This window comes from Podarcis raffonei, chromosome 15 (assembly GCF_027172205.1).
Source record: "Podarcis raffonei isolate rPodRaf1 chromosome 15, rPodRaf1.pri, whole genome shotgun sequence".
In the NCBI taxonomy this organism is placed as follows: domain Eukaryota; kingdom Metazoa; phylum Chordata; class Lepidosauria; order Squamata; family Lacertidae; genus Podarcis; species Podarcis raffonei.
In genome coordinates this window covers 34643031-34669691 of record NC_070616.1, presented here as the reverse complement: position 1 = coordinate 34669691, position 26661 = coordinate 34643031, and the positions used below count along the sequence as shown (strand labels likewise).

Sequence of the window (26661 nt, the reverse complement as noted above, 5' to 3'; positions counted from 1 at the left end):
GCAGAGCCATATATATATATATATATATATATATATATATATATATATATATAATTTTTCTTAAATTTTCTGTTCTACAATTTAAAGTACTCATTTATACATCCTTTAGATATCAATAACTTCCCTACTCTTTCCATGGTTCATTTTACATATCACAAATCCCTGCACATTTTACAGAAACTATACCGTTCAGTATTCCATTATTATTGCATCCACCAAAACCTATTTACACTGTTGCATTTATCTTAACGCTGGAGCTTTTCTAGCTCAGATGTTCTGACCACAGCTCTTTGCATGCAGGTATTACGACTCTGGCCATTTTATATGCCGAATTATCACTTCGGTGTCTGTTGCTTTCGAAGTCTATGGGGGGAAGGGAAACAGCGGCGCTCTCGCGCGTCACTTCCGGCCGGCGTCCCTCGGGTTTGGCGCGCTTTCTTCCCGGGGTTCCCCCCACCAATCCCTGTGGAGGCGGGAGATGCCTTCGCCGCTCGCCCGGTGCAGTGCCGGACTCCCGCGTTGGCAGAGGTGACTCCCGTTTTTCCCCCGAGGGAAGAGGAGGGCTTGGCTTCGCGGGGCGGCGGGCGGGGAGACGCTTGGCTCCGGGGCCGGGCGGACTCGGGGCGGCCAGGAGGGTCGCCTCGGAGCGGCAGCTGGTCGCCCCGGCGGCTTGAGCGGCTGCCCCTGCTGGGCACGGCTGCCCCTGGGCACGAATCCCGCCGGGGAAGCCTTGTGGTAACCGGGCAAAGGCGGGCAGGATCGTGCCTGTCGTGTGTGTCGCGTGTGCGTGTGGCTGCAGGGACTTGGCAGGTGGAGGTTTCATATATATATATATATATATATATATACACACACATATATAGGTTTACACACACACACACACACACACACACGTATATATTTATAAAAGTTTCACACACACACACATGTATATATATGTTACACACACACACGTATATATTTATATAAGTTTCACACACACACACATATGTATATATATATATATGTTTCACACACACACATACACATGTATATTTTTTATATGAGTTTCACACACATGTATATATTTATATAAGTTTCACACACACGTATATATATATATATATATATGTTTCACACACACACATACACATGTATATTTTTTATATGAGTTTCACACACATGTATATATTTATGTAAGTTTCACACACACACACACGTATATATATATATGTTTCACACACACACATACACATGTATATATTTATATAAGTTTCACACACACACAAACACATATATATATTTATATAAGTTCCACACACACACTTATATAGGTTTCGCGCACACACATATGTATATATTTATATAAGTTTCACACACACACACACACACACACATATATATATATATATATATATATATATATATATATATGAGAAACTTTTATGTTCATACTAGAAAAAGGCTTTCCCTTGTGAAGTCCCGGCCTGTGTTGTGCACAGTTTATTTTTATTACTTATTTATGATTTCCAATTTTATACATTTCAATAATAATAATAATAATTTATTTATACCCCGCCCATCTGGCTGGGTTTCCCCAGCCACTTTGGGAGGCTCCCAACAGAATATTAAAATACAATAGTCTATTAAACATTAAATCCTTCCCTAAACTGGGCTGCCTTCAGATATCTTCTAAAAGTCAGTTGTTTATTTCCTTGACATCTGGTGGGAGGGTGTTCCACAGGGCAGGTGCCACCACCGAGAAGCCCCTCTGCCTAGTTCCCTGTAACTTGGCTTCTCGCAGCGAGGGAACTGCCAGAAGGCCCTCAGCTCTGGACCTCAGTGTCCAGGCAGAACGATGGGGGTGGAGACGCTCCTTCATTTTACCATCATTTTAACATTTCAAAACTCATCTTCCTTCCCCCTCTCTTTCTGCGGTTCCTTAAATTTAGCACAGTATTAAATTCATTACAATAACCCAGGCCTGTGTGGTGCACAGTTTCTTTTATTAATTTGTGAATGAATGATTTTCAGTTCTATACATTTCAATCATTTTAACATTTTAAAACTCGGCTTCCTTTCCCCTCTCTCTGCGGTTTCTTAAATTTATTAAAATAATAAATTCATTACAATAACCCTGACCTGTGTGGTACTCGGTTTCTTTTTTATTATTTATTTATTATTGACGATTTTCAGTTTTATACATTTCAATAATTTTACAATAATTTTAACATTTCGAAACTCGGCTTCCTTCCCGCTCTCTTTCTGTGGTTCCTTTACTTTCTATATCTTTTTTTCTGCATAGCCAAATGAACTTAATTTGCTCATATACTACTTTAAATATATACTCAAACTGCAGGTTGTTACAATGCTCATGCCAATGTTCTTATCTGTTTATAATTTATCTGTAAACCATTTCCATTCTTTTATAAAAAGTTTACCTTGATTTCTTATTTTTCTAGTAAGCTTCTTCATTTCTGCATATTCCATATGTTTTGTATCCACTCTCCTTTTAGCAGTCTTTTCTTGAAAGTGACCCACATTGTGAACTTAGGAGATTCATGCCATATCATATTATGGCTGTGTTCACACCATACATTTAAAGCGCTTGACTTCCCCCCTAAGAATCCCGGGAACTGTAGTTTGCTGAGGGTGCTGGGAATTGTTTCTTTGTGAGGGGTAAACTATGGTTCCCAGGATTCTTTGTAGGAAGCTATGTGCTTTACGTGTATGATGTGCACCCAGCCTGTGGGTTTTAAAAAAATATATTTTAAATTAATTTTCACATTTAAACATTATCATCATATAAAACGTAACAAACAAATACAATTAAAATAAAAATAGAAAATAGAAAGTAAAACATTTTCACACCATATTCAATCCATATTTTGGGATTACTCAGATCCCTTGACTTCCCTCCATTTTCTCCCCTGGTTCTTTTATAGTATCTTACATTATACATGTCTATAACTTATTTATCCTTAATTATTTCCAATTTTAAACATTCTCATTAATATTGCAAGTGTTTTTAAAAACCTGCTATTGTATTAACTTCTTTACATTACTTTTGTAACTACACAATAAATATTTTCCATTCTTTTTTATATTTGCTTTCTTCTTGATTTCTTAGTCTTCCAGTTAATTTAGCCATTAATGTTCCAATAATTTAAGCTGCCAATCTTCTTTAGTTGGGACTTGTTCTTCTTTCCAGTGTTGAGCTATCAATATCCGGGTGGCTGTTGTTGCATACATAAACAAATTTTTATATTCTTTCAGTATATCCATTCCAGTTATACCTATTAAGAAAGCTTCTGGCTTTTTAACAAATGTTATTTTTAACATTTTTTTCAATTCATTATAAATCATTTCGCAAAAACTTTTTTTAACCTTACATTGCCACCACATACGGTAAAACATGCCTTCTCCTCCTTTCACTTCCAGCACTTAATATCTTTTGTCTTACGCATTTTTATAATTTAACCGGAGTTAGAGACCATCTGTACATCATTGTCATATAATTCTCCTTAAGAGCCGTACATGCTGTAAATTTTATATCATTTTTCCATAATCTTTCCCAATCTGTCATCTGTATATTATGTCCAGTCTGTGGGTTTTTTGTATTCTTCTTTTGTTTGTTTGTTTGCATTGGCTTTGCATTTCTGCATTTTGTACACTGCATGGATATATGATAATGTGGTATCATAATTATTGAATAAATAGTAACAATAAATCATTGTTTCCCCTGTCTCCTGCAGAAGCATGCTGTGTAGACCACTAGGCCTGTAGCCCCTCCATAGACCATGTTCTCAGAGCAAGCTGCCCAATCGGCTCAGAGTCTCCTGACCTCACCATCTGCAGTGGCTTCTACCTTTGACCGCGTGCCTATCTCCACATATTCCAACTGCTCCCAGAACTTCAGGCTTGGGGAGCGGACTTTCAATCGACAGTATGCCCACATCTATGCCACACGCCTCATTCAGATGAGACCGTTGTTGGTTGAAAGAATCCGAGGCAAATGGGGTAAGCATGCCATCAAAACGATGTCCTCTGGTGATGGTGGTGGTGACACGTCCAAACAGATTTTTTGTGTGGGGGGTGCACAGGTAAAGAATAGACCATGAGTAAGCAAACTAAGGCCCGGGGGCCGGATGCGGCCCACTCACCTTCTAAATCCAGCCCGCGGACGGTCTGGGAATCAGTGTGTTTTTACATGAGCAGAATGTGTGCTTTTATTTAAAATGCATCTCTGGGTTATTTGTGGGGCATAGGAATTCGTTCATTATTTTATTCCAAAATATACAGTCATACCTCGGGATAAATACACTTCAGGATAAGTATTTTCGGGTGCGCTCTGCGGTGACCCGGAAGTAATGGAGCGCATTACTTCCGGGTTTTGCCGCTCGCTCATGTGCAGACGGTCAAAATGTCGTCACACATGTGCGGAAGCAGCGAAATGCGACCCGTGCAGTCGTGTCTTACGTTCTGTTCAGGATGCGAATAGGGTACCACTGTAGTCCGGCCCCCGACAAGGCCTGAGGGACAGTGGACCAGCCCCCTGCTGAAAAAGTTTGCTGGCCTCTGGAATAGACTCTCAATACGTTTAGAGTATGAATACATGCATTCACCACTAGCAGAGAAGAGTCCTGTCATTTATGGTGAGCTGATTATCGAACCTAGTGGCAGTGAAAGCAGCAAAGAAAGCATACTTTGCTGCCTCCATTGCATCCTCATTATGTCATCCGGCAGAGCTTTTCTGAGTTTTATGCGGGGCCTTTTACAGGCTGGCCCAAAGGAGGTGATAGAACCAATGGTAGCTCGCTGTGACTTGTTTGCAAAGCATTTTGAGGATAAAATCGCTTGCACCCACCAAGACCTTGACTCTGCTGTTCTAGCAGATGAATCTCATGGGGTGTCCAGAGCACAGTCCACTACTGTTGTGTTGTGTGAGTTTCAGTTGGTGAGGCTTGAGGATGTGGACAAGGTGCTCGGATCAGTCAGGGTGGCCACTTGCACTCTAAACCCTTGCCCCTCTTGCCTGATAAAAACCAGCAGGGAGGGAACAGCTGGCTAAGCCAGGGAGGTGATCAATGCCTCTTTACAAGGGGGTGGTCCCTGCCTGTTTGAAGGAGGCAGTGGTAAAACCACTCCTTAAGAAACCTTCCCAGGATTTGGAAAACCTAACTATCTTCAGGTCCCTATCTGTTTTTTTTTAATATTTATTAAATTTTCCAATTTTTTAAACAAACAAACAAAAACAGAACAAACAAAAACATTAAAAAAGGCATATAGTTCATAAAACGTACTTTTCCATAACAAATTTCTCAGACCTCCCCATACTTCTCCTCCTTGTATTCCAATTAAGATTATTTGTTCAGCAAATCCTTCATTTAAAGCATTACAGCTTATATTATTACCTTATTTTTCAAGCCCTTTTCCCCCATCTATATTCATTTATAACCTTACAGCTAGAAACCACTCAATTTCAATCCAACACCATCAACATTCCTTAATTTTACAATATTTCTGTAAATAGTCCTTAAATTTTTTCCAATCTTCTTCTGCCGACTCTTCTCCATGGTCATGGATTCTGCTCGTCATTTCTGCCAGTCCCATACAGTCAATCAGTTTCATCTGCCATTCTTCCAGGGTGGGTAGATCTTGCGTCTTCCAATACTTTGCAATGAGTATTCTTGCTGCTGTTGTAGCGTACATAAAGAAAATTCTATCCTTCTTTGACACCAATTGGTCGACCATGCCCAAGAGAAAGGCCTCTGGTTTCTTCACGAAGGTATATTTAAATACCTTTTTCAATTCATTATATATCATTTCCCAGAAAGCTTTAATCTTAGGGCACGTCCACCAAAGGTGAAAGAATGTACCTTCATTTTCCTTACATTTCCAACATTTATTATCGGGCAGATGGTAGATTTTTGCAAGCTTGACTGGGGTCATGTACCACCTATATATCATTTTCATAATATTTTCTCTTAATGCATTACATGCCGTAAATTTAATCCCGGTGGTCCATAACTGTTCCCAGTCAACAAACATAATATTATGACCAACGTCTTGTGCCCACTTAATCATTACAGATTTGACCCTCTCATCCTGAATGTTCCATTTCAGCAGCAAGTTATACATTTTTGACAAAGTTTTAGTTTTGGATTCTAGCAGTTCTGTTTCCAATTTAGATTTTTCCACCTGGAAACCAACTTTCTTATCCAAATTGTAAACCTCCATTATCTGGTAATAATGAAGCCAATCTCGCACTTTGTCTTTCAGTTTCTCAAAACTCTGCAATTTCTTCAGGCCCCTATCTGGACAGGGATAGCCTAACTACTGTTGTCTATGCTCTGGTAACCCTCAAGGTTATCTGGTAAAGGTAAAGGGACCCCTGACCATTAGGTCCAGTCGTGACCGACTCTGGGGTTGCGGCACTCACTTTATTGGCCGAGGGAGCCGGCGTACAGCTTCCAGGTCATGTGGCCAGGATGACTAGGCCGCTTCTGGTGAACCAGAGCAGCGCACGGAATGCCAGTTACCTTCTTGCCCTATTTATCTACTTGCACTTTGACGTGCTTTCGAACTGCTAGATTACTGCAATTTACCTCCAATCATTCATTAATTCCACTGCTTTTACATGCATCTTCATAACACACCCACCATTTCCCTATAAAACCCCTCAACCAGGATAACTGTGGATAACACTTTAAGGTTTCACACACTTCTCCCTCTCCTCTTCAAAATTGGTACAACAGCACTAGGTATGTTTTTTACCTATGTTAGGACTGATCAAAGTATTGCAAAATTACACCTGCCTATTGACATCAGGCAAACACCTCACTGTACAGTGGTACCTCAGGTTACAGACGCTTCAGGTTACAGACTCTGCTAACCCGGAAATAGTACCTTGGGTTAAGCACTTTGCTTCAGGATGAGAACAGAAATCGCACGGCGGCAGCGGGAGGCCCCATTAGCTAAAGTGGTGCTTCAGGTTAAGAACAGTTTCAGGTTAAGAACAGACCTCCGGAACGAATTAAGTACGTAACCAGAGGTACCACTATAACACAAAATTGCAGTATGCTTTCAAGTTCTCCAAAACTCTTCATCAAGCAAGATGTTGCACAAAGGCAGGTGGTGAGTGGAATGAGGAATTTTTCTTTTTAAAGTACAACAATTAACCTGGCTGTTGTAGTCAGGAAGCAACTCCTTTCTGAATAAACACATTTTGGAATAAGATTGTTAAGTGGTTGAAAGCTGCATACTTTCACGTACCTAAGCCATGACTCCGACCGTGAACCTCATCTCTGAATTATTACTTTGTTCCTGTTGGGAGAAATGGCTTGCTCTCTAGCCAAGGGATTGCAATGTCTAGCACTCCAGCTATGTCGGAAAACGGCTGATATTGCCAAATCGTAGCGTGGAAAGATTTGCTAACGGTGTCCAAATGTGAGCTTCCACGAGGCAAGTTCAGTTCAAGAAGTGAGGTGTTTCAGATGCTTCAGTTCGGTCCCTAAATAAATAAGGAAAGCACTGGCAATTTTTCTTAGTGAGAAGATCATGGCCTTGACTATTAAAAAGCTAACTGTTGCTCCCACTCCTGTAACAGGTTAAACTCTTTAGCCTGGTGAACTACCAAAAAGTCCCTGTACCTCATTCATGCAAGCAAACCAAACCCTGCCCTTGTTTTGGGGAAAACAGCTCAGGCTAATGTCACGATAAATCTTTTAGTCTTTGAGGTGTCATAAGACTATCTCTTTGTTTTGCTATAATACCCCCAAAATACAATCTTATGTAAGTTTAATGTGCACAGGGACAAGTAAGCATGGATAGGATTGCAGCCTAAGACGACTGCACAACTATAAGTTATGACCTATAAAGCCTTAAACAGCACAGGACTGCAATATCTCAAGGACCTCCCCATAGGAACTAGCCTGGACCCTGCAGTCATAATCTGAGGCTCTTTTTCATGTGCCTTCTCCTGAGAGGTCTGGAGGGCGGTAACACAAGAACAGGCCATTTCTGTGGTGGCTCCCCATTTATGGAATGCCCTCCCTGGGGAGGCTCGCCTGGTGCCTTCTTTACATATGTTTAGGCGCCAGGCAAAAACATTCCTCTTTTCCCAGACCTTTGGCTAATTAAACAAATCCATTTTAAAGTTTGTGGGTGGGGGTATTGTTTTTGTTTGTTCCTATACAGTGGTACCTCGGGTTAAGAACTTAATTCGTTCTGGAGGTCCGTTCTTAACCTGAAACTGTTCTGAACCTGAGGTATCACTTTAGCTAATGGGGCCTCCCGCTGCCGCTGCTCGATTTCTGTTCTCATCCTGAAGCAAAGTTCTTAACCTGAGGTACTATTTCTGGGTTAGCAGTGTCTGTAACCTGAAGCGTATGTAACCCGAGGTACCACTGTAGTATGTATTTTTGTGTTTTTATATTGTGACCCACACCCCGTGATCCTGGGATAAAGACTGGTATGGGAATATAATAATGTTGCTAGAATAATAATAATATCCCTTTGGAGAGAATGCAAAGGAAAAAAGGGTCATTTCAAGTTTTAGATAGGGTTTTAATGGAATTTCCACTGGCAGTCCACTAGAGTGCAGCATTTACTTGTTGTTTCCATGAAATATTGTAAATTTCAATAAGGGATGTTAAAGTTGGGGTCACCTGGTCTGCATATGAAACGCAGTGCTGGTTCTGTTGGTGGTTCTGGGTTGAACACCAAACTTGATCAGGGATATTTTGATCCAGATATTCCAAGTTCGGGAGAGATTCACAGAATGATCCTCCATTCAACTTTTACTCTCTCAGAAAGCAGGTGGGATCAACGTGTACTTCTGTTGGTATTTGGTTAAACACTTCAGTTAGTAAGAATGCAATGTTTAGGCCAGTTGCACATGGAGCCTTGGATCCAGCCCCCTGTTTCAAGAGTTTCTCAATTTTCTACTACTGATGGGGGCGGGGGGAGAACCCTGATGGTAGCGTTCCACACACACAGCGGTGTTCCCCTCCACTTATGGTGACTAGCAGAAAGAGAACCACACGCAACCCTAACATCCCGTCCCCCACACCAGCTATCAAGTTAGGATTTGCACTCTTAGCTCCTGTAAAAAAAAGCCACAGGCCTAATCTGCCACCACACGTCTAATCTGCCATTGCTCTCTCGAAGGGAACAACGTTACCGTGAAGAAACTCTGTGAGCTGCAGCTGGCAGAGAAATGCTGTGTGGTGGGGACGCTCTTCAAATCTATGCAGCTTCAACCTTCCATCCTGCGGGAAATCAGCGAAGAGGTAACGGGAGGGTGAACTTGAGCTTATAAGCTGTATGTATGAGACTGTATAAGGTAAAGGTAAAGAGACCCCTGACCTTTAGGTCCAGTCCTGACCGACTCTGGGGTTGCGGCACTCATCTCGCTTTATTGGCCGAGGGAGCCGGCGTACAGCTTCTGGGTCATGTGGCCAGCATGACTAAGCCGTTTCTGGCGAACCAGAGCAGCACACGGAAACGCCATTTACCTTCCCGCCGGAGCGTTGCCTATTTATCTACTTGCACTTCGTGCTTTCGAACTGCTAGGTTGGCAGGAACAGGGACCGAGTAACGGGAGCTCACCCCTTCACGGGGATTTGAACTGCCAACCTTCTGATCAGCAAGCCCTAGGCTCTGTGGTTTAACCTACATTTCCTACGACTGCACCAAGGCTATCCTCAAAACAGTCCTGTGAGTTAGGTTAGGCTGAGAGACAGTGACTGGACTCCCAGGCCCTGGTCTAGCACTCTAACCTGTACAGCAAACAGGCTTTCTTTTGCAGAGGTGGCTCTCTTGACTTTGCTACCCTTTGGCCCTCATTGTCCCCTGTATACTATTTGGCCTGGCTGGGAGAAGAACCCAGAGAGCTGCTATTGGTCCACTTTACACAGCATCTACAATGACTGGCAGCGCCTCTCCAGGGTTTCAGGCAGGAGTCATTTCCCAGATATACCTGCAGATGCCTGGGATTGAAGCTGGGCTGTTCTGCATGCAGACCAGCTGCTCTGCCTCTGAGCTACAACCTTCCCCCCAAAAAAGTCCGCTTTGCAGCTTGCAGCTGTCATTCTTGCTGAACCAGCATGCCTGGCTGGTCCCTGGGAAAACAATCCCCCATCTGGAAGTCTCCTTAATCCTGCTGGCAGCGTGGGTCAAGCCTTTAGCGAGAAGCGAGGTCCTAGCTAGCTTCGGAAGGACGGTTGTTGAGTAATAAGTTTTAGCTCGCCCTGATAATGAACTCCATTCAAGCAGCACTTCATGATTGCAAACACATGCGCTGGAGCCGAACCACCAAAGCTTGGCTGGAGGAAGTTGCTGACCAGATGAGTAACATCACTTTTGGAGACGTTTCTAAAAGTCTTTTTTACTCGCCGCAGTCCCGGATGCCAGCGGCCGTTAGAGGGGAAACAGCTTATGAATTATTGTTTGCGCATTCTATTTCCCTTTTGGAAAATAAGTACTTCTTGTCATAGGATGACTTTCCCTGGATGGCATGCTCTCTTCGTTGTTGTTGTTTAGTTTGTATGAGTCATGCTGTAGTGTAATGCATTATTCCAGCCCGTCAGGTCCACATATTGTAAAAGCATTGAGTTAAAACTCCGAAGCCTGTGAGCACTTTCTGAAGTCCTTTTGCATGCTGCTAGGACCAGTCTCTTCACCTCTGAACTTCTTCAATGATGCACAACTTAGCAGAGTAGTGCAGCTTTTGCTAGGCAACGATCGAGACTGCTCAGTCAGGAGAACGATCAGGAACAAAGCTGATGACTAGTAACTTGATTTTGTAGTTTATTATATACAGTAGTAAACTCACAAGCTATATACAAGTTACTATATACAGACACAAACTTCATCATTCTCCAAGCACTCCAGAATACTCCTAACTAGCCGAACAACATCATAGGTCATGCTGCCTATATGAGAGACCTCAGCCAATCACCGAGCTGTTACTAGGTCCTCTTATTTCCAGGCAAATTTCTCCCGTGCTCTGTCTCCCTAGCCTGTAGTCAAAACACTCATTGCTCACTTGCCAAGCTGCACATAGACTATTAACTCCAACAGCTTGTACCTGAAATGGTTCCCTGCCATGTATGTGGCTACTTGGGAAGGATTTGCGTGGGAAGGCACTGAAGGTTAGTGGTACATCACCGAAGGTTCTTCATTTGATCGCCAGCCCCTCTAAGGAGAGCTGGAAAAGACCCATACCTGACGTATCACTGCTGGTTTGTAGGGCTGGGTGATATATCAATATATCATCCAAAACCAGTTTGAAGTCCATATTGTGCTATCGGTTTCATAATTTTTGACCTGGCAGTATATCATGAATCGTGATGTATGTGTGTGCTGTGCAGAAATCACAAAGAAGGGAAAAGCTGTGAAGCCAGCCAGTTCTTCTCTCAGTTCCTGCAGCCTCTGTTAACTCTGTCGGCTCAACTCTCCCCTGCCTCATGCAGAGAGCAGCGAACCACAAGAACAGGTGCTGGCAAAATTCACAATGTGGGAGAAGCTGGGAAGCAGCCAGTGCTTCTACATAGCTCTATCTTTATTTCAGACATTGTGATATATTGGTATTTCGCGATGTTCAGCTGGTGATATATCACAATGTTGAAAACCAGATATCGCCCAGTCCAACTGGTCAGTGTAGACCGGGAGGTGACTTAACCCACAGCTCATGGGCCTGATTCTGTTCTCCACATTTTTTATCTGGTCACCAAAGATCCTGCTAATCTTTGCAGTGGCAGCAAACGTATTTCAAAAAGAAAAACCTCTGCCCAGCTCAGCACCATTATGGAGCTGCAAACTGCTGCTTTCTCGGTCATCAGGCTGATCATCTGATGATAAAGGCCATTATCCTTGCCACTAATGAGCTTACTGCTGAACTGAGACTCTTGGAGCAAGGCCCAGCTTGCAGAATGCAGTTTCTGTAGCGTCTTACGCAGGGGGAGGTGGTCACAAAGGTCCCAGGGTTCAGGACCATGAAGGGCTTTAAATATAAGAACCTTGGATGATGCTGGGGTTGCTGCAAAGCTATTTTTCTCCCTGAGACTAGCTTTACATAGGAACATCGGAAGCTACCTTATACTGTTACACCAGCGATCTAGCTTAGTACTGATGACACTGGCATGGGTTTCAGGAGTAGTTTCCTCAGCCGTATGTGGAGACAATGGGGCTTGAACCCAGAATCTGGGTTTGAACGTGCCACTGAACTTCGGCCCTGTATACCTGAAGGAGCGCCTCCACCTCTATCATTCAGCCTGTAAACTGAGGTCCAGCTCTGAGGGCCTTCTGGCAGTTCCCTCATTGCGAGAAGCGAGGTTACAGGGAACCAGGCAGAGGGCCTTCTTGGTAGCCGCACCCACCCTGTGGAACGCCCTTCCATCAGATGTCAAAGAGATTAGTAATACAACCTTCCGTAGACATCTAAAGTCAGCCCTGTATCGGGGGAGCATTTAATGTGTGATGTCCTGTTGTGTTTTTGTATATTCTGTGGGAAGCTGCTCAGAGCGGCTGGGCCAAACCAGTCAGATGGGCCGGGTACAAAAAATTGATGATGAGCTATGGCTCCAGAACTGTGTAGCCTCTGCTGCTTCCTCACATCCAGGTGTCGCTCGCTTGCTTTCACAGCACAATCTGCCACCACAGCCTCCCCGCACCAAGTATATCCACCAATCAGATGAGCTGATCTTGGAAGACGAGCTGCAGCGAATTAAACTGGAGGGAGCAATTCAAACTGACAAGCTGGTGACAGGTAGGATGTTTTGGGGCAAGACAGTCATGGTAATGGGACCAGGGTATGATGTTCAAACCAACAAGCTACACAGCACCACATAGGAGTGCAGGATTCAGCACTAACCCCATGTCCTTCCCAATCTGTCTCATTGACTTATATGGAATTACTAGGGCCAAAAAGTGTTGCTGCTTGGGACAAAGGTCAAAATGATGCCCCGCCCCCATCCCATGAACAGAATCTGACTTTATTGGCAGTTGAATCTTGCTGCAGCGCTGACCCCATTGTATGAAAAGAGCAGCCCATAGCTTTGGGGCAGTGTTAGAAACTGAAATATGAAAGCTAGGAGCTAAATGGCACCTTAAACCTAGGTTATGGGAGCAACAATGGAATGTCTAGGCATGCTTTTTCATAAGAAGAATACAAAGCTGCTAATGAATGAACTGCAGCTAAAATATTATGTTCATTTTTCACATGGTCTGGTCCTTCCCTGCCCACCCCCCTAATATTCTTAAGAGAGTCTCTTCTCCAGTCTTCAGAGAGTAGCTGGAAGTGGGGAGGCAGAAAAAGCTCCTCCTTTCCTTCCACTCTGCAGTTTTAATCTGAAATCTTTGGCACAGTACTTAACCCAGAGCTCAGAAACTGCTCGTGCTAATGAAATTCCCTGTTGCAAAATGCAGTGAGAACAATGGGAATTTCAAACACTGCTTTCGGGACACAGAGGCGACTTGCTTAGCAGACTCAAGGGGAACAGTTATACTACAGGCATAATAACAGTATTTCTTAATGTTTTGGTTAACGTTTCTACTGGATTCGTACTGTATTTTGATGAGATATACTGACATTTTGCTTGTGATGCAATTTGTGTGAGCTGCTTTTAGGTTTTGTAATATTAAATGATATATGTTATTCAAAGGAATGAATGGTTAGGGGCTGCTGCCCCCCTTTGTAAGTGCTGCCTTAGTCAGCTACCTCACTCTTACCTAATGGTAGAGCCGGTCATGGGAATTATGTGTTACGAGAGCAGCCGGGGCCACAGCCCCATTTTTCTCTGGTATGGCAAATGTAGTTGGGGTGTGGGAGACTTGCTGGGTAAATTGACAGGTAGACAAGGTCTCTGATTAACCCTTTTCTGCCCAGTTATTCTCTCCTGCCAGTTTCCTCCCCACAGCCCCAACCCTTTAAAAATAATCCCTTGCCCCTGAATCTGGCTTGTGGGAGTGGACTTGGTAGGGTAGAGGCAAACCTGCAGAGGAAATGGATGTGAAGAGCTTATTGACTGATAATGCCAACCGCCACATTCAGGTTATGTCTGCAAATTCAGGTTTGAAGACATCTGTTCCACTATAATAGGAAGCTCTGCCCCCAGAGTTCTTCAAATTTTATAACGATTGGAAGGTGGAAAAGCAAGATCTGGGTCAACTAAAGGAGGCATCGGGCGAATAAAAGTAAAGTGGTATGGTTTGTGACCAACAAGAGAACTGAAATTCAGGTGTCTTATTCAGGAAATCCCTTCCCATCCTATTTGCGTGTGAAACTGTAACAACAACAATTGCCAGCTTTCAGCCATTTAATTAACATTATTCTCTGAATACTGGGAAGGGCGTGGGATTCTAACATAGTGAAGGAAAGGCTTCTTGGCCTCCTTAGCTCATTTTGAGATACCTTCTTACGGGAAGGAGTGATAGCAAAAAGCTTTAGGAAAGGGCAAGTGAGCTTGTGCAACCATAGGTGAGCAGTTTTCTGTGGAAGGCATTTTTTTAAAACAACAACACTGTTTTTACACGGAAGACATGATGGGTTGAAGAGAGCAGAACAAGACCATGTTATTAAAGGCAATGTGTTTCCCGCACATCATGAACAATGAAGGTCTGTGCGTTGTTCAGGACAGGCTAGCGTTAAACTGTTGTAATTACGACTCTTTCTTCTGCTGGGCCAGGAACCATCCTCGCTGTCTACGGCTCGGAGACGGATGATGGCAGATTCCTTGTTGAGGATCACTGCTTTGCAGATATGCCCACCCAGCTGCCCATGATGGGGCCCAGCACAGACAGGTGAGACCGCCCAGAAGATTGTCGTTGTTGGCATAAGAAGAGCGTCCAGCCATTCGGCAAGCTAAAATAGTTCCTCCCCACCAAGCCAATTCATACATACGTTTGTGTGTGAGGCAGCTGCTTCTGCCCTCTGCACTTCAGTTTTGTCCCCACTGGAAATGGGTCCCTGGAAGGTTGACTATAATGGAACTATCCCTCCGTCTGGAAAAGATTACCTGCCCCTGACTTACATCATGGAAGGTACAGGTGGAGTGCCAGTTCTTTTTCAGGTGTTCTAGTACAGCTCTGAGGGCATTCTGTAAAGGGGAAGCTCTTGAAAAAAATCTACATTTTCAGGGTGCAGAATTGATGGAGGAGCTTTATGATCATTCTGCAGTTGGTATAAGGAAGTCAAAAGAGGTAAATGGGCAGTCATTTTTCTAAATGTATTTGGGGGTGAGCACAAGTAGGCATCTGCTGAATGATGCTTGAACCTGAAAATCTTTCAGGACGCGGGTGGCGCTGTGGGTTAAACCACAGAGCCTCGGGCTTGCCGATCAGAAGGTCAGCGGTTCGAATCCCCGCGACGGGGTGAGCTCCTGTTGCTTGGTCCCTGCTCCTGCCAACCTAGCAGTTCAAAAGCACATCAAGTGCAAGTAGATAAATAGGTACCGCTCCGGCGGGAAGGTAAACGTCGTTTCCGTGTGCTGCTCTGGTTCACCAGAACCAGTCATGTTGGCCACATTACCCGGAAGCTGTACGCCAGCTCCTTCGGCCAATAAAGCAAAATGAGCACCGCAACCCCAGAGTCGGCCACGACTGGACCTAATGGTCAGGGATTCCTTTAACTTTACAGGTAGGCATGCGCTGAATGATGCTTGAACCTGAAAATCTTTCAGGACGGTTAGTTGTGCAATGACAGAAGTTTAACATGTTGGGCTGGAGGAGACAAGGGTCTAGTTTTTAAGAAAAGGTTTTAAGACTATGCATCACTGCTTTCTGATGCTTTAGAACTGATTCTGCTCTCATAACGTCCTTTTGCTTCCATCTTTATTGCATTCTCTAAGTCTAAATTTGGATTTTTTAATGTAACACAAGTGTTTCTTAATGCTTTAAATATGTTTTAGGACTCCTGTAAGCCACTTCAGAGGCTTATGTTTTGGCTGGGAAGCAAGATATAAATAGCAATAATCAAATTAAAGTAATCAAATCCCACCCACCCACCCACCCAAAAATTATACATATAGGAAATTAATCCCATCAGGATATTTGAGTTGCCGACAGGGGTGAATTTACGGCTGCCTGATAAAGAAACATTTTCTGCCCTTTCAATACCCAAGTCTGCCAGTTTATTTCCCAGGTCACTCTCAAGTCGATACCTACTGATGTTCCAAGCCCATTTATTTAGCCTGTTTGGTTAGGTAAGCTGCCTAATTTCTTTAGACCTTGTTGCATTCTACATCAGAGTCTGCCTTTCAGGTCTGATTTGGACTACCATCAACCCTAAGCATTGGCACTCAGTGGTGCTAATGAGAGTTATAGTTCACATCTTTTGGAGGGCACCCTGCTGGTTATTCCTGGTTCAGCTGATGTGTGAACCAGGCCCTTTAGTATAGTGGCACCAGTAACTTTGAACACTGTCCTATTGAAATCAGGCAGGCGCCTACAACCCTGATATTTCGGCACACCCTGAAAACGTAATTGTTTTGCCAAGTGTTTTTAATTTGATTTTGCATTCATCATTCTTCTGCATTTTAAGATTTTATAATTTTATGGTTTTATTTATTTCATAATTTTATTTATTTCACAAAAATGTATATACTGCTTGATTGTAAAGAAAAACGTTAAAGCAGTTTTGATGTTATTATATCATCCACCTTGACATTTTTATGTGTTAGTGGTTTGTAAACATTCTAAAAAATAAATAAACCCTTGGCTTACGGAAATCTCAGGAGGAGGCATTGCTCTGCTTTGTTAGGTTGTTGAGACTGTATGGTTTTCATTTGACTGTTTTCAATTTTCTTGTAATTTTTGAGGGCAAACAGATTTTTCTCTCTCCCCCGAGACTCCCCAGAAGCCAAACATGGGTCATTTGTGCCCTAGCATCATTCATTTGCATTTTATTTATACAACAATCTATACCACACTTTTTCCCTTTCAAAAAGAGCCTCACACAGAGCCCAAACTAGCAGTGTTTATGGAATGCCCTCCCGGGTGAGATGCATTTGTCTCATAATTTTTGATGTTTGCTGTCCTGGGCTCCTTTGGGAGGAAGGGTGGTATGGCAAATCCAGTAAATAAAGAAAATGAACATAATCAAAATAGTGTTTAAAAAGTAATGTCTTCAGTTGCTGTCAGGCGGCAGAGGAACCAGCCTCCATTGCAGGTTGCCTGGAACAGAAAAGTTCTTACCATCTACTTTTTATTCAATATTTACAGAGAGAGGCTTGGAAATGAGCCTCTTGGAATAATGGTGTTGCCCCAAGTATGTCTCTCCTCTCCTTCTCTCTCTCTTTTTTTTTTAAAAAAAAATGATATTTATTAAGATTTTCCACCATAGTACAATAAAAAATCAAAAAAGAGAAAAAACAAAAAAAGTTTAAAAACACATAAAGTTCACAATCCTTATTTTCTATAACATATTTCCCTGACTTCCCCACACCTCTCCCTCTTGTATTCCAGTTCAGATTGTTGGTTCAACAAGTTCTTGTCCCTATTTTTAAACCTTTTTATATTTAGTTCTTTAAAAAAAAACAAATTTTGCCTTATAGACCTCATATTTATACATCATTGCTTATTCTTTAAACCTTTTTCTAAAATCGGCCTAAATTCCCTTCCACGATTTCCCCAATTTTCATACAAATATCTAAACAAAATAAAAACAGAACAGGTTAAATTATACACCCTTTGGATTCCCAAACTCCACCCCCCCTTTCCCGGTTTCAATCCCCAACAAACGTCCATCAGTCCATCTACTATCAGCCTGGAGACCTCACGTCCGCTCTCCTCTCCTTCTCTCCCACTTCATTGTTTGTCATCCCTTCTACGGGTGGCACTGAGGGCCCTTTGCTTCTGGGCCCTTTGCTCTCCTACTTTTGAGGCTCACCAGGTTCCCGGGAGATGGTGGGTCTGGAATGCTTTCTAGTGATAATGTGTCAGCCAGCTGCTCAGGCTCTGCCCTCCTCGTCTCCCATTATCTCCCAACTTCTCCTCTTATCTTCCCCCGAGCTGTGATCTCCTTCAGACCCCTGTTGTAATTCTGAAATTAATTAATTCTGTAATTCTCTGGAAGGGTCAGGCTGGGGAGGAGGTCTCCACCATTCCTCCTCTGCCCAGTCTCTGACAGTTGCCTATGGAACACAGATAGATGGAGGAAACCAACCTAACCTCTCAGCCATACTGGTTCCTCCGCTGCCTGTTTCTGAAGCCTGCAGCTCAAGGCACCCATTCAGTGGCATGACTTGCACCTCAATGACTCGGTGGTTGGTTCTTCTTGTGCCTCCAGGTTTGTCCTGCTGGTGTCTGGCCTTGGCCTTGGCGGCAAGAGTGGAGAGAGTCTTCTGGGCATGCAGCTCCTGGTGGACATGGTGACGGGGCAGCTGGGAGCCGAGGGAGAGCAGTGCAGCGCATCTCTCATCTCCCGTGTCGTTCTGGCAGGCAATTTGCTCAGCCAGAATACCCAGAGCAGAGACGCCATGAACAAGGTGAAGACCTAGGATGCATTCTGCACGGGCCTCTTTTATACTCTACCTTTCTTCCTCTGTGGAACCTGAGCATTCCCAGGCGGTCTCCCATCCAGGCACTGACCAGACCGAGACCAGCTTAGCTTTAGCAAAGTAGCTATTCCAGTGCCTTCAGGCCAGGCCCTGAGCCCATCGGTAGTGTTGCTAGGAAGCAGTTGACTCAGTGCTTCCAAGCTAAGGTCGCATGATGCATTTCTTGTGGCAGGAAACTGATAGCCAGATAAATACGTAGATCCATCTCACAAGGTTGTGCTAGCATAGCAAGCAATTCAATTCATTGTATATATAGCCAAAGACCTTCACAACAGAGGGCAAAAGCAAGGCATTCCTCTAAAATCACACAACAAGTCTATAAAAGTCTACAGCATGACAATTTAAAATTACAATACATTAATGTAACGGGAGCGAAGCTTATTAGCTGTCACAGCAAATTTGGCTACCAGATGTGTAATTTGTAGATATTTATTGGCTAAGAGTTCAACTATCAACTGTTTTCTGCCAGTGTAAGGATTTCTGCTTGCGTGACCTTTCCACCATCTCGTTCCCCCCAAATGCCTCCAAAATCTGTGTTTGGGGTTCCCCCAACTCTTCTTTATTTTTTATGTTGTGAACCACCTTGAGATCTGTGGATGAAGGGTGGTATACAAATGTAGTAACTGAGTTAAATAAATAAACATTATACCTTTCCTTCATAAACTAAGTGCAGCCAGCAATGGCTCAGTTATCCCACTAGATTTCCTCATCCCATTAAAGCTTTCAAGCTTTCATTCTCTCTCTTCTTTGGCTGACCTTCCTGCATGATCTCATTCAGGCAAAGTACCTGACCAAGAAGACTCAGGCTGCCAGCGTGGAAGCTGTGAAACTGCTGGATGAAATCCTGCTGCAGTTGAGCGTGAGTGCTATTTTCAGAAGTGAGGTGGTGGTCAGGATCTCTCTCAGTCTAGGGTGAAGCCCACGTTCATGTCTGGCTAGCGATTTCTCGGTCACGGAAGGAAAATAATTTGAGCTTCTTGCAAGTTGCTGCTAAGGTTTTAATATTAGGCAAATCAATATTAAATACTTTCAAGGTTTGGGTGTGTGTGTGTGTGTGTGTGTGTGTGTGTGTATATATATATATATATTTCTGTGCTGCTTTTTAGCCTTGTATAGGGTTCCTAAAGTGGCTCACAGTGCCAGCAAAACAGTAATGAGAAATCAATTTGCAAGAAGTACCTTATTAAAAATAGCATTATCGTAAATGTTAGGGGATCAAAGCAGGTTTAATTATCTTTCTGAAGCAGGGATGGGGGACATTTGACTCTCCAGATATTGTCAACTCCAACGAGACCCAACTAGCATAGTCGATAGTGAGGAAGGTATTATGTGAGTTGTAGGCCAGCAGCATTTGGGGTGCAGACACAGGGTCCCTCTCCCTGTTCTATAGACAGGACAGGAAGTGGCTGAATGAGACTCTTGAGGGTCCCAATTACTTGCCAAGCATTCGTCACATAGCAGTAGGAATCTAAGGAGAGCTTCGTGGGGAGATCTTAATAGGTGGGCAGAAACTTGCAGGAGCAGGTGGTCCTTTAGGTACCCAGGATCCAAATCATATTGGTCAGGGATGGGGATGTTGCATGGTCCTCTAGGAGTTGTTGGGCTGCAACTCCCGGAGCTGATAAGAGTTCCACAATAGTTGGAGAGTCGCAGGTCCCCAAGCGTTTCTGTAAGGCAGGTCATATTATTATCCGCCACGCTGCATATGGGTGGACAGAGGTTGAAAGAAATTGGTCAGTCTACGGGCAGTGACCACCCATCGGCCATGGCGGTTGGGACTGATGGACGTTGGAGTCCCAACAAGGTTGGAAGGGCCACGGGAGCCCCATCCCTGGTAAGAGGGCATTAAAGGAAAGAGCACTTCAAAACGGACTTGGAAACACAAGCCAATGCATGTTAACACTGTGACATGCTCCAAATAATGGACCCTTGTGAACAGCCGCGGCATCTGAACCAGCTGCAGTTTCCAAGCCACCTTCAAAATCAGTCCTGCATGTAAAACGCAGTGCAGTAATCTGGATTTAGTGACCAGGCTACAGGGTGTAGAGCTGTAGGATTGTCATGCTCAGTGGTCCCTCTGAGCACATGCTGAGCCCAGGAATTTGTTTTCAGTATCAGAACTGAGCTCACGGTCCTGCTGCACAGAAATCCACTCCTGGTTTTCACCGTAAGCTCCCTTCACCTCAGCAGCCTAATTTCCAGTGGGGGAGGGGGGGAAAAAGCTTTTTGTTGTTGGCTGTTGTTAAACAATTGGGATTCATCATCATCATAAGAAGAAGAGTTTGGATTTGATATGCTTCTTTATCACTACCCGAAGGAGTCTCAAAGCGGCTAACATTCTTTCCCTTCCTCCCCCACAACAAACACTCTGTGAGGTGAGTGGGGCTGAGAGACTTCAGAGAAGTGTGACTAGCCCAAGGTCACCCAGCAGCTGCATGTGGAGGAGCGGAGACGCGAACCCGGTTCCCCAGATTACAAGTCTATCGCTCCTAACCACTACACCATAAATTCAGTCTACTGCAATTCAGAAATGTACTTGTAGATCCCAGCCTACCCACTCCTGTCAGAGCCTAGCTTCTTTCTTTGTTGCCTCTGCCCAGCAAGGGAGCTCTTCCTGGGGCTGACTGACTGCCCACTTTGCCCTTACAGATGTCTGTACCTGTAGATGTGATGCCTGGTGAGTTTGATCCCACAAACTACACGCTGCCTCAACAGCCGCTGCATCGCTGCATGTTTCCCCTCTCGAGCGCCTACTCCACGCTGCAGCTGGTGACCAACCCCTACCAGGCCAACATCGATGGCATCAGGTAAAGGCAGTTTTCCTAACTCTTAAGGGAAGCACCGCTGCTGCTAATCAGCTTTCAGGTGTTCAGAGCACTTCCATGTGTATTGAGCCAGCGTGATCTAGGGGTCTTCTGAGTAAGGTGACACAAGGACTGCCATTAACTTGGGAAAGGAGACAGGCAGACAGGTGCTGTGAACTGATAGGCTGGGGAAAGTGGGCTCCAATCTTGCACTCTGCTTCCTGTGAAGCTAATAATAATAATAATTTTATTTATTTATACCCCGCCCATCTGGCTGGGTTTCTCCAGTCACTCTGGGCGGCTTCCAGCAGAATATTAAAATACAATAACCTATTAAACATTAAAAGCTGCCCTAAACAGGGCTGCCTTCAGATGTCTTCTAAAAGTCTGGGAGTTGTTTTTCTCTTTGACATCTGGTGGGAGGGTGTTCCACAGGGCGGGCGCCACTACCGAGAAGGCCCTCTGCCTGGTTCCCTGTAACTTGGCTTCTTGCAGTGAGGGAACCACCAGAAGGCCCTCAGCGCTGGACCTCAGTGTCCGGGCAGAATGATGGGGGTGGAGACGCTCCTTCAGGTATACTGGGCCAAGGCCATTTAGGACTTTAAAGGTCAGCACAAACACTTGGAATTGTGCTCGGAAACGTACTGGTGTTCGGCCACTTGCTGCCTCTCAGCCTACCTCATAGGGTTGTTTTGCAGATAAAAGAGAGCAGGGGAATTTGGGAACTCATATATGCCACCCTGATTCCTTGAAGAAAGTGTATTAACAGACTCTTTGGTATTCTAGGGTTTGATGTCTTCATTCAGCTGTAAACAGTTCCACTTCCCTCCTCAATTTTAGGTTTTTAGGGACTTCGGGCCAGAACATCAGTGACATCTTCAAGTATAGCAGCATGTCTGACTATCTAGAAATCCTGGAGTGGACCTTACGGATTGGGCATCTCAGCCCCACAGCCCCAGACACACTTGGTAACTTCATCAAGGGAATCTCATGTTGTGTGGCGATCCAGCTGACTCTGTATTGGGGAGGGGGAACCATTTTTATTTCAGTCGGCTATATATGAATAATTTCTGTTACAATTTTATATTGATTGCTTTTTAATGATTGTGTTGTTTTCTTGATCTGTGGGGTTTTTTTGCCCCCAAATTATTTTTATTAATTTTCCAAATTATTGCAAATCGAACCAAATTACTTTAATACAATTTCTTAAAATCAGGTTTCCCGCTCCTTTTGCAAAACATGCTGATCTTGATCTGTGTTTTTAATATGTATGTGGTTATAGTTGATTCATAGACATGCTTTGGGTGTTCTGTGAGCAGAAGAGTATATGTATAGGAATGAAATACCGTATTTTTCGCTCTATTGGATGCAGTTTTTCCCCTCCAAAAATTGAGGGGAAATGTGTGTGCGTCCTATGGAGCGGATGCAGGCTTGTGCCATAGCCGCGCGCAACCCCTCCAGCAGGAAGAGGCTGAACAGGGCTATGGCTTCTTTAGCTCTACGCAGCCTCTCCTGGCAAGGAGAGGCTGCACGGGGCTAAAGGGGAAGCCAAAACAGCGAGCGGGATCCATCCTGCTCGCTGCCTTGGCTTGTGCCATAGCCACGCGCAACCCCTCCGGCAGGGAGAGGTTGTGCGCAGCCTGTACGCTGCTCTTTGGGGCTGGGGGGGGAAAGATTTTTTTCTTGATCCCCCCCCCTAAAAACTGGGTGCGCCCTATGGTCCGGTGTGCCCTATGGTATGAAAAATACGGTACCTATGAATGATAAAGAATTTACTAGTTGGCTTCTCTCTCTCCAGTTTTGGATACATGATAGAAATCTAGCCTTTAAAAAACGGGCGAGGAAGAAGACAGTGGTCTTCTCCTAGCGGCAATTATCTTTAACATGTTTGCTTCTTTCCCCAAAACACGTGATTTGGGGTTGTGTGTATTGATGGTCAGGTCCTACCAGCCACCGAAAATCTTGGGTCTTCCCAGATTTTTTGGTTTCCTATCTCTTTTACTTCTGTCTGCTGATGGGCCATTCCTTTAAAGGCACCCGTTTCCTTGTTTTTCAGGCTGTTACCCATTTTACAAGACTGACCCCTTCATCTTCACCGACTGCCCTCACGTCTATTTCTGTGGGAATGCACCGTCCTTCAAATCCAAGGTTGCTGAAGGTAAGGCAGTAAAAACCTGGTTCCCAAGAAAGGTCCAGACCTTTAGTCGGTATCCTTTCTGACTTGGGACCTATTCAAAGCTCCTTCATTCATAGCGAGTTCTGCAATAATGTTGGCGTGTTTTCACATTGGAGTTTTGGTCCTTGTTCACTCTTGTTCAACTTGAGACTAAAGAAATGTCTATTGGGATTATAGGATCGGCCTGAGACGTTGTGTTTTTTTGTTTTGTTTTTTTACCAGGCACAAAGTGCTCTTGTAATACAAATTGAGGCAAAAAAGGCTGCTTGTAGCCACTCTTATGTATTGGCTCTCATCCAACGATAGCACTGGGCAGGTTCACCCACAACTGGTGTACAGGCCCAGTAGATTTTTGGAGAGCATTCTGATGTGGATGGGACCCTTGTTTCTGTTTAATACCTTCATGTTGAAGTAATAATTCTATTGAATTTCTGTCCACTTTACAGAGCCAGTACTTAGGGTGGCATTCAGAGAAGTACTTCGTGCAAGGGCTTCTGGCAGAGCAGGTGGAACTTCCTCTCCTCTTCCCTTGTCGCCCCTAAATCTGTTCTGGGGCAGATTTGGGGAGCGCACAGGGGTGTGCAAGAATGCGGGGAGGGGCTGTTCCCTTGCACAGCCAGATGCCCTTATGTTAATAAAGTTAAAGGTAAAGAGACCCCTGACCATTAGGTCCAGTCGTGACCGACTCTGGGGTTGTGGCGCTCATCTCGCTTTATTGGCCGAGGGAGCCGGCGTACAGCTTCTGGGTCATGTGGCCAGCATGACTAAGCCGCTTCTGGCGAACCAGAGCAGCACACGGAAACGCCGTTTACCTTCCCGCCGGAGTGGTACCTATTTATCTACTTGCATTTTGACGTGCTTTCGAACTGCTAGGTGGGCAGGAGCAGGGACTGAACAATGGGAGCTCACTCCATCGCAGGGATTCGAACCGCTGACCTTCTGATCGGCAAGCCCTAGGCTCTGTGGTTTAACTCACAGCGCCACCCGTGTCCCCTTATGTTAATAGAACTACTTTATTGGATATCACTGCTCATCTTGTATATAAGAAAGCTTGCTTGTTCGTTCTGCTCAGTATTGTCCATTCTGACTTCCAGCAGCTTTCCGGGATCTCAGGCAAAGTTCTTTATTTCCCGTCCCTTGCAGTTTCATCCTTCTTAACTGTAGATGCCAGGGAACGAACCTGTTACTTTTTGCACACAAAGCATGAGCAATGGGCCACAACACCAGGCCCTTCTGATTCATTTCATTAATTAGTTTTCATTTCCTGCCTTGCCAGGTGCTAACGGTCAGAAGGTCTTGCTGGTGACCCTCCCTGATTTTGCCACCACACAGACTGCTTGCTTGATCAATCTACGTGACCTCACCTGCCAACCAGTCAGTTTCTCTGCCTTTGGTGCCAATGAGGAGGAGGACGAGGACGAGACAGTAATAGACACTGGACACTGACAGACATGTCTGATATCTTACTTCTTCCCTGGAGCTTGGAGCCATTGTTGTCCCCCGCTCAATGAAATTTCCTGGATATTTGAACCTATGGTTCGTACAGAGGAATACAGTGAAAGATATCATCCATTTACTTGGTTGTGAATTCCCTGCAATTTTTTCATACACAAATAAATGCAGAACTCGAAGTGCTTCCTTTTTATATATAACTCACTTTATTCATATAACAAGAACTGTTGGAAAGCCAAACGTGATCAAGGTGGCACTAGACCTGCCTCCTGGGCAGCTGTGGCCTGGGTGCCCTGTATTGCTGAACCTGGCAAATTTCCATTTCCCCCCCTCCCTTGGCTGCTGAAATTGACAGGCCTATTAATGGGAAAACTGCAACTTTGGTTAGATCAGGGTGAGGGAACATGCAGCTCTGAAGCTGTTGTTGGGATACCAAGTCCCATCATCCCTGACCACTAACTATCCTAGCTGGGGCTGATGGGAGTTGGAGTCCAGCAGCAGCTGGAAGGCCACATGTTCGCCCCTACAGGGTGAGAAACTGTAGCTGGAATAACTGTTAGAAGATCGGACTGTACATTTTAATAAAGAATCTGGTAGCTCCTATGGAATCTTGGACATCGCTTTGAAACCTATGAAGATTCTAGCCTTTATGGAGAAGAAAACCTTGGGCAGGGCAGTTCAATAATCAGAAACGTTTAAGCTTGGCTGGCATGATGTACCTTGAGCCTCAAGTTGTACATGTGTTGCCGCCCTTCGCTCCAATATTGTGAGAATATTGTTCCAAAGCTGGAACAAGCCCTCTGAATTCTGCACACACCCTTTCCCAAAAATAAAGGCTGTGATCCAGCACAGTGCTGTGATACTTACAACCTACAGATTTTTTTTAAAGAGACAAGTGCATATGCAACTGTGTACTAAATTGTGGCTTAGGGTATAAATCTGAAGATACATAATGCCACCTAATGTTTTTTTTAATTCTCCTAATGCATTCAGGGCAGGGAGCATGGAATTCTGGGTCTCTGGATGTTGGCCAGGTTTGCGTTCATTCCCTCCCTATTCCTCAAATCTCATGCCACGCTTTTAAACTGGGATAGCCAAGTAGTTCCCCCTAGAAGTGGTTGGATCCCAATTCCCATCTGCCCCGGCCAGCATGGCCTTGGCTACCCCTGCTACAAAGAGTGCTGTTCAGGGCAAAAGTGAGGTGGAGGAAAGAACACCTCAACACAGATGAGCTTTGTGTAATCAGCTGGGGGAAAGGATTCTGTTCTTGGCCTATTTTCTGTTTCAGAGCCCAGCTCAGCTACTCACCTCCGTTTCCCATTTGGCAAATGTTAGGTTGCTGTAGGATTGGACCGATACCCCTTTAAGGCAAGCGGAGTTGTTAACCCTCGAGATGTGCGTCTTGAGAAGTGGCGGAAGGCAGGAATGGGGAACCTGTGGCCCTCAAGACCATATTGGGCTGCAGCTCCCATCAGTCTCAGGCAGCCCAGCCCAGTAGTCAGGAATGATGGGAGATGCTGTCCAAGCATCTGCAGAGACACTGGTTCCCTGGCCCTAGGTGTAAATGCTAACATAGCCTGCTAAATGGATTTCTTGGTGGGCATAGCCTGCTAAGTGGATTTCTCAGTAAATTCTAAAAAGCAGGTGATGATGCCTACTGTACTATGATAATCCAACTAAAGGCATCTGC

The 26661-nt window shown here is 44.4% G+C and overlaps 1 protein-coding gene across 2 annotated transcripts; it reads left to right on the top strand.

Annotated features, from left to right (window-relative positions):
* Positions 1 to 405: 405 nt before the first annotated feature.
* Positions 406 to 25148, top strand: POLD2 (DNA polymerase delta 2, accessory subunit). 2 transcript variants are annotated; one of them, XM_053366480.1, is made up of 11 exons: positions 406 to 528; positions 3735 to 3999; positions 9151 to 9272; positions 12628 to 12751; positions 14670 to 14784; positions 18269 to 18467; positions 19318 to 19398; positions 21189 to 21346; positions 22184 to 22311; positions 23400 to 23501; positions 24796 to 25148. In XM_053366480.1, exons 2-11 carry the CDS (start codon positions 3780 to 3782, stop codon positions 24963 to 24965), a joined length of 1419 nt encoding a protein of 472 aa, XP_053222455.1. In that variant the 5' UTR covers positions 406 to 528; positions 3735 to 3779; the 3' UTR covers positions 24966 to 25148. The 2 variants fall into 2 exon arrangements, with proteins under 2 accessions (XP_053222455.1, XP_053222456.1); XM_053366481.1 differs by lacking the exon at positions 406 to 528 and adding an exon at positions 787 to 810.
* Positions 25149 to 26661: the final 1513 nt, after the last annotated feature.

Coding starts and splice junctions, on each gene's coding strand:
- POLD2 (XM_053366480.1), top strand. CDS start 3,780: ATGTTCTCAGAGCAAGCTGCCCAATCGGCTCAGAGTCTCCTGACCTCA. Junction 18,468..19,317: donor GCAGAGACGCCATGAACAAG/GTGAAGACCTAG, acceptor GATCTCATTCAG/GCAAAGTACCTGACCAAGAA. Junction 21,347..22,183: donor GCCAACATCGATGGCATCAG/GTAAAGGCAGTT, acceptor CCTCAATTTTAG/GTTTTTAGGGACTTCGGGCC.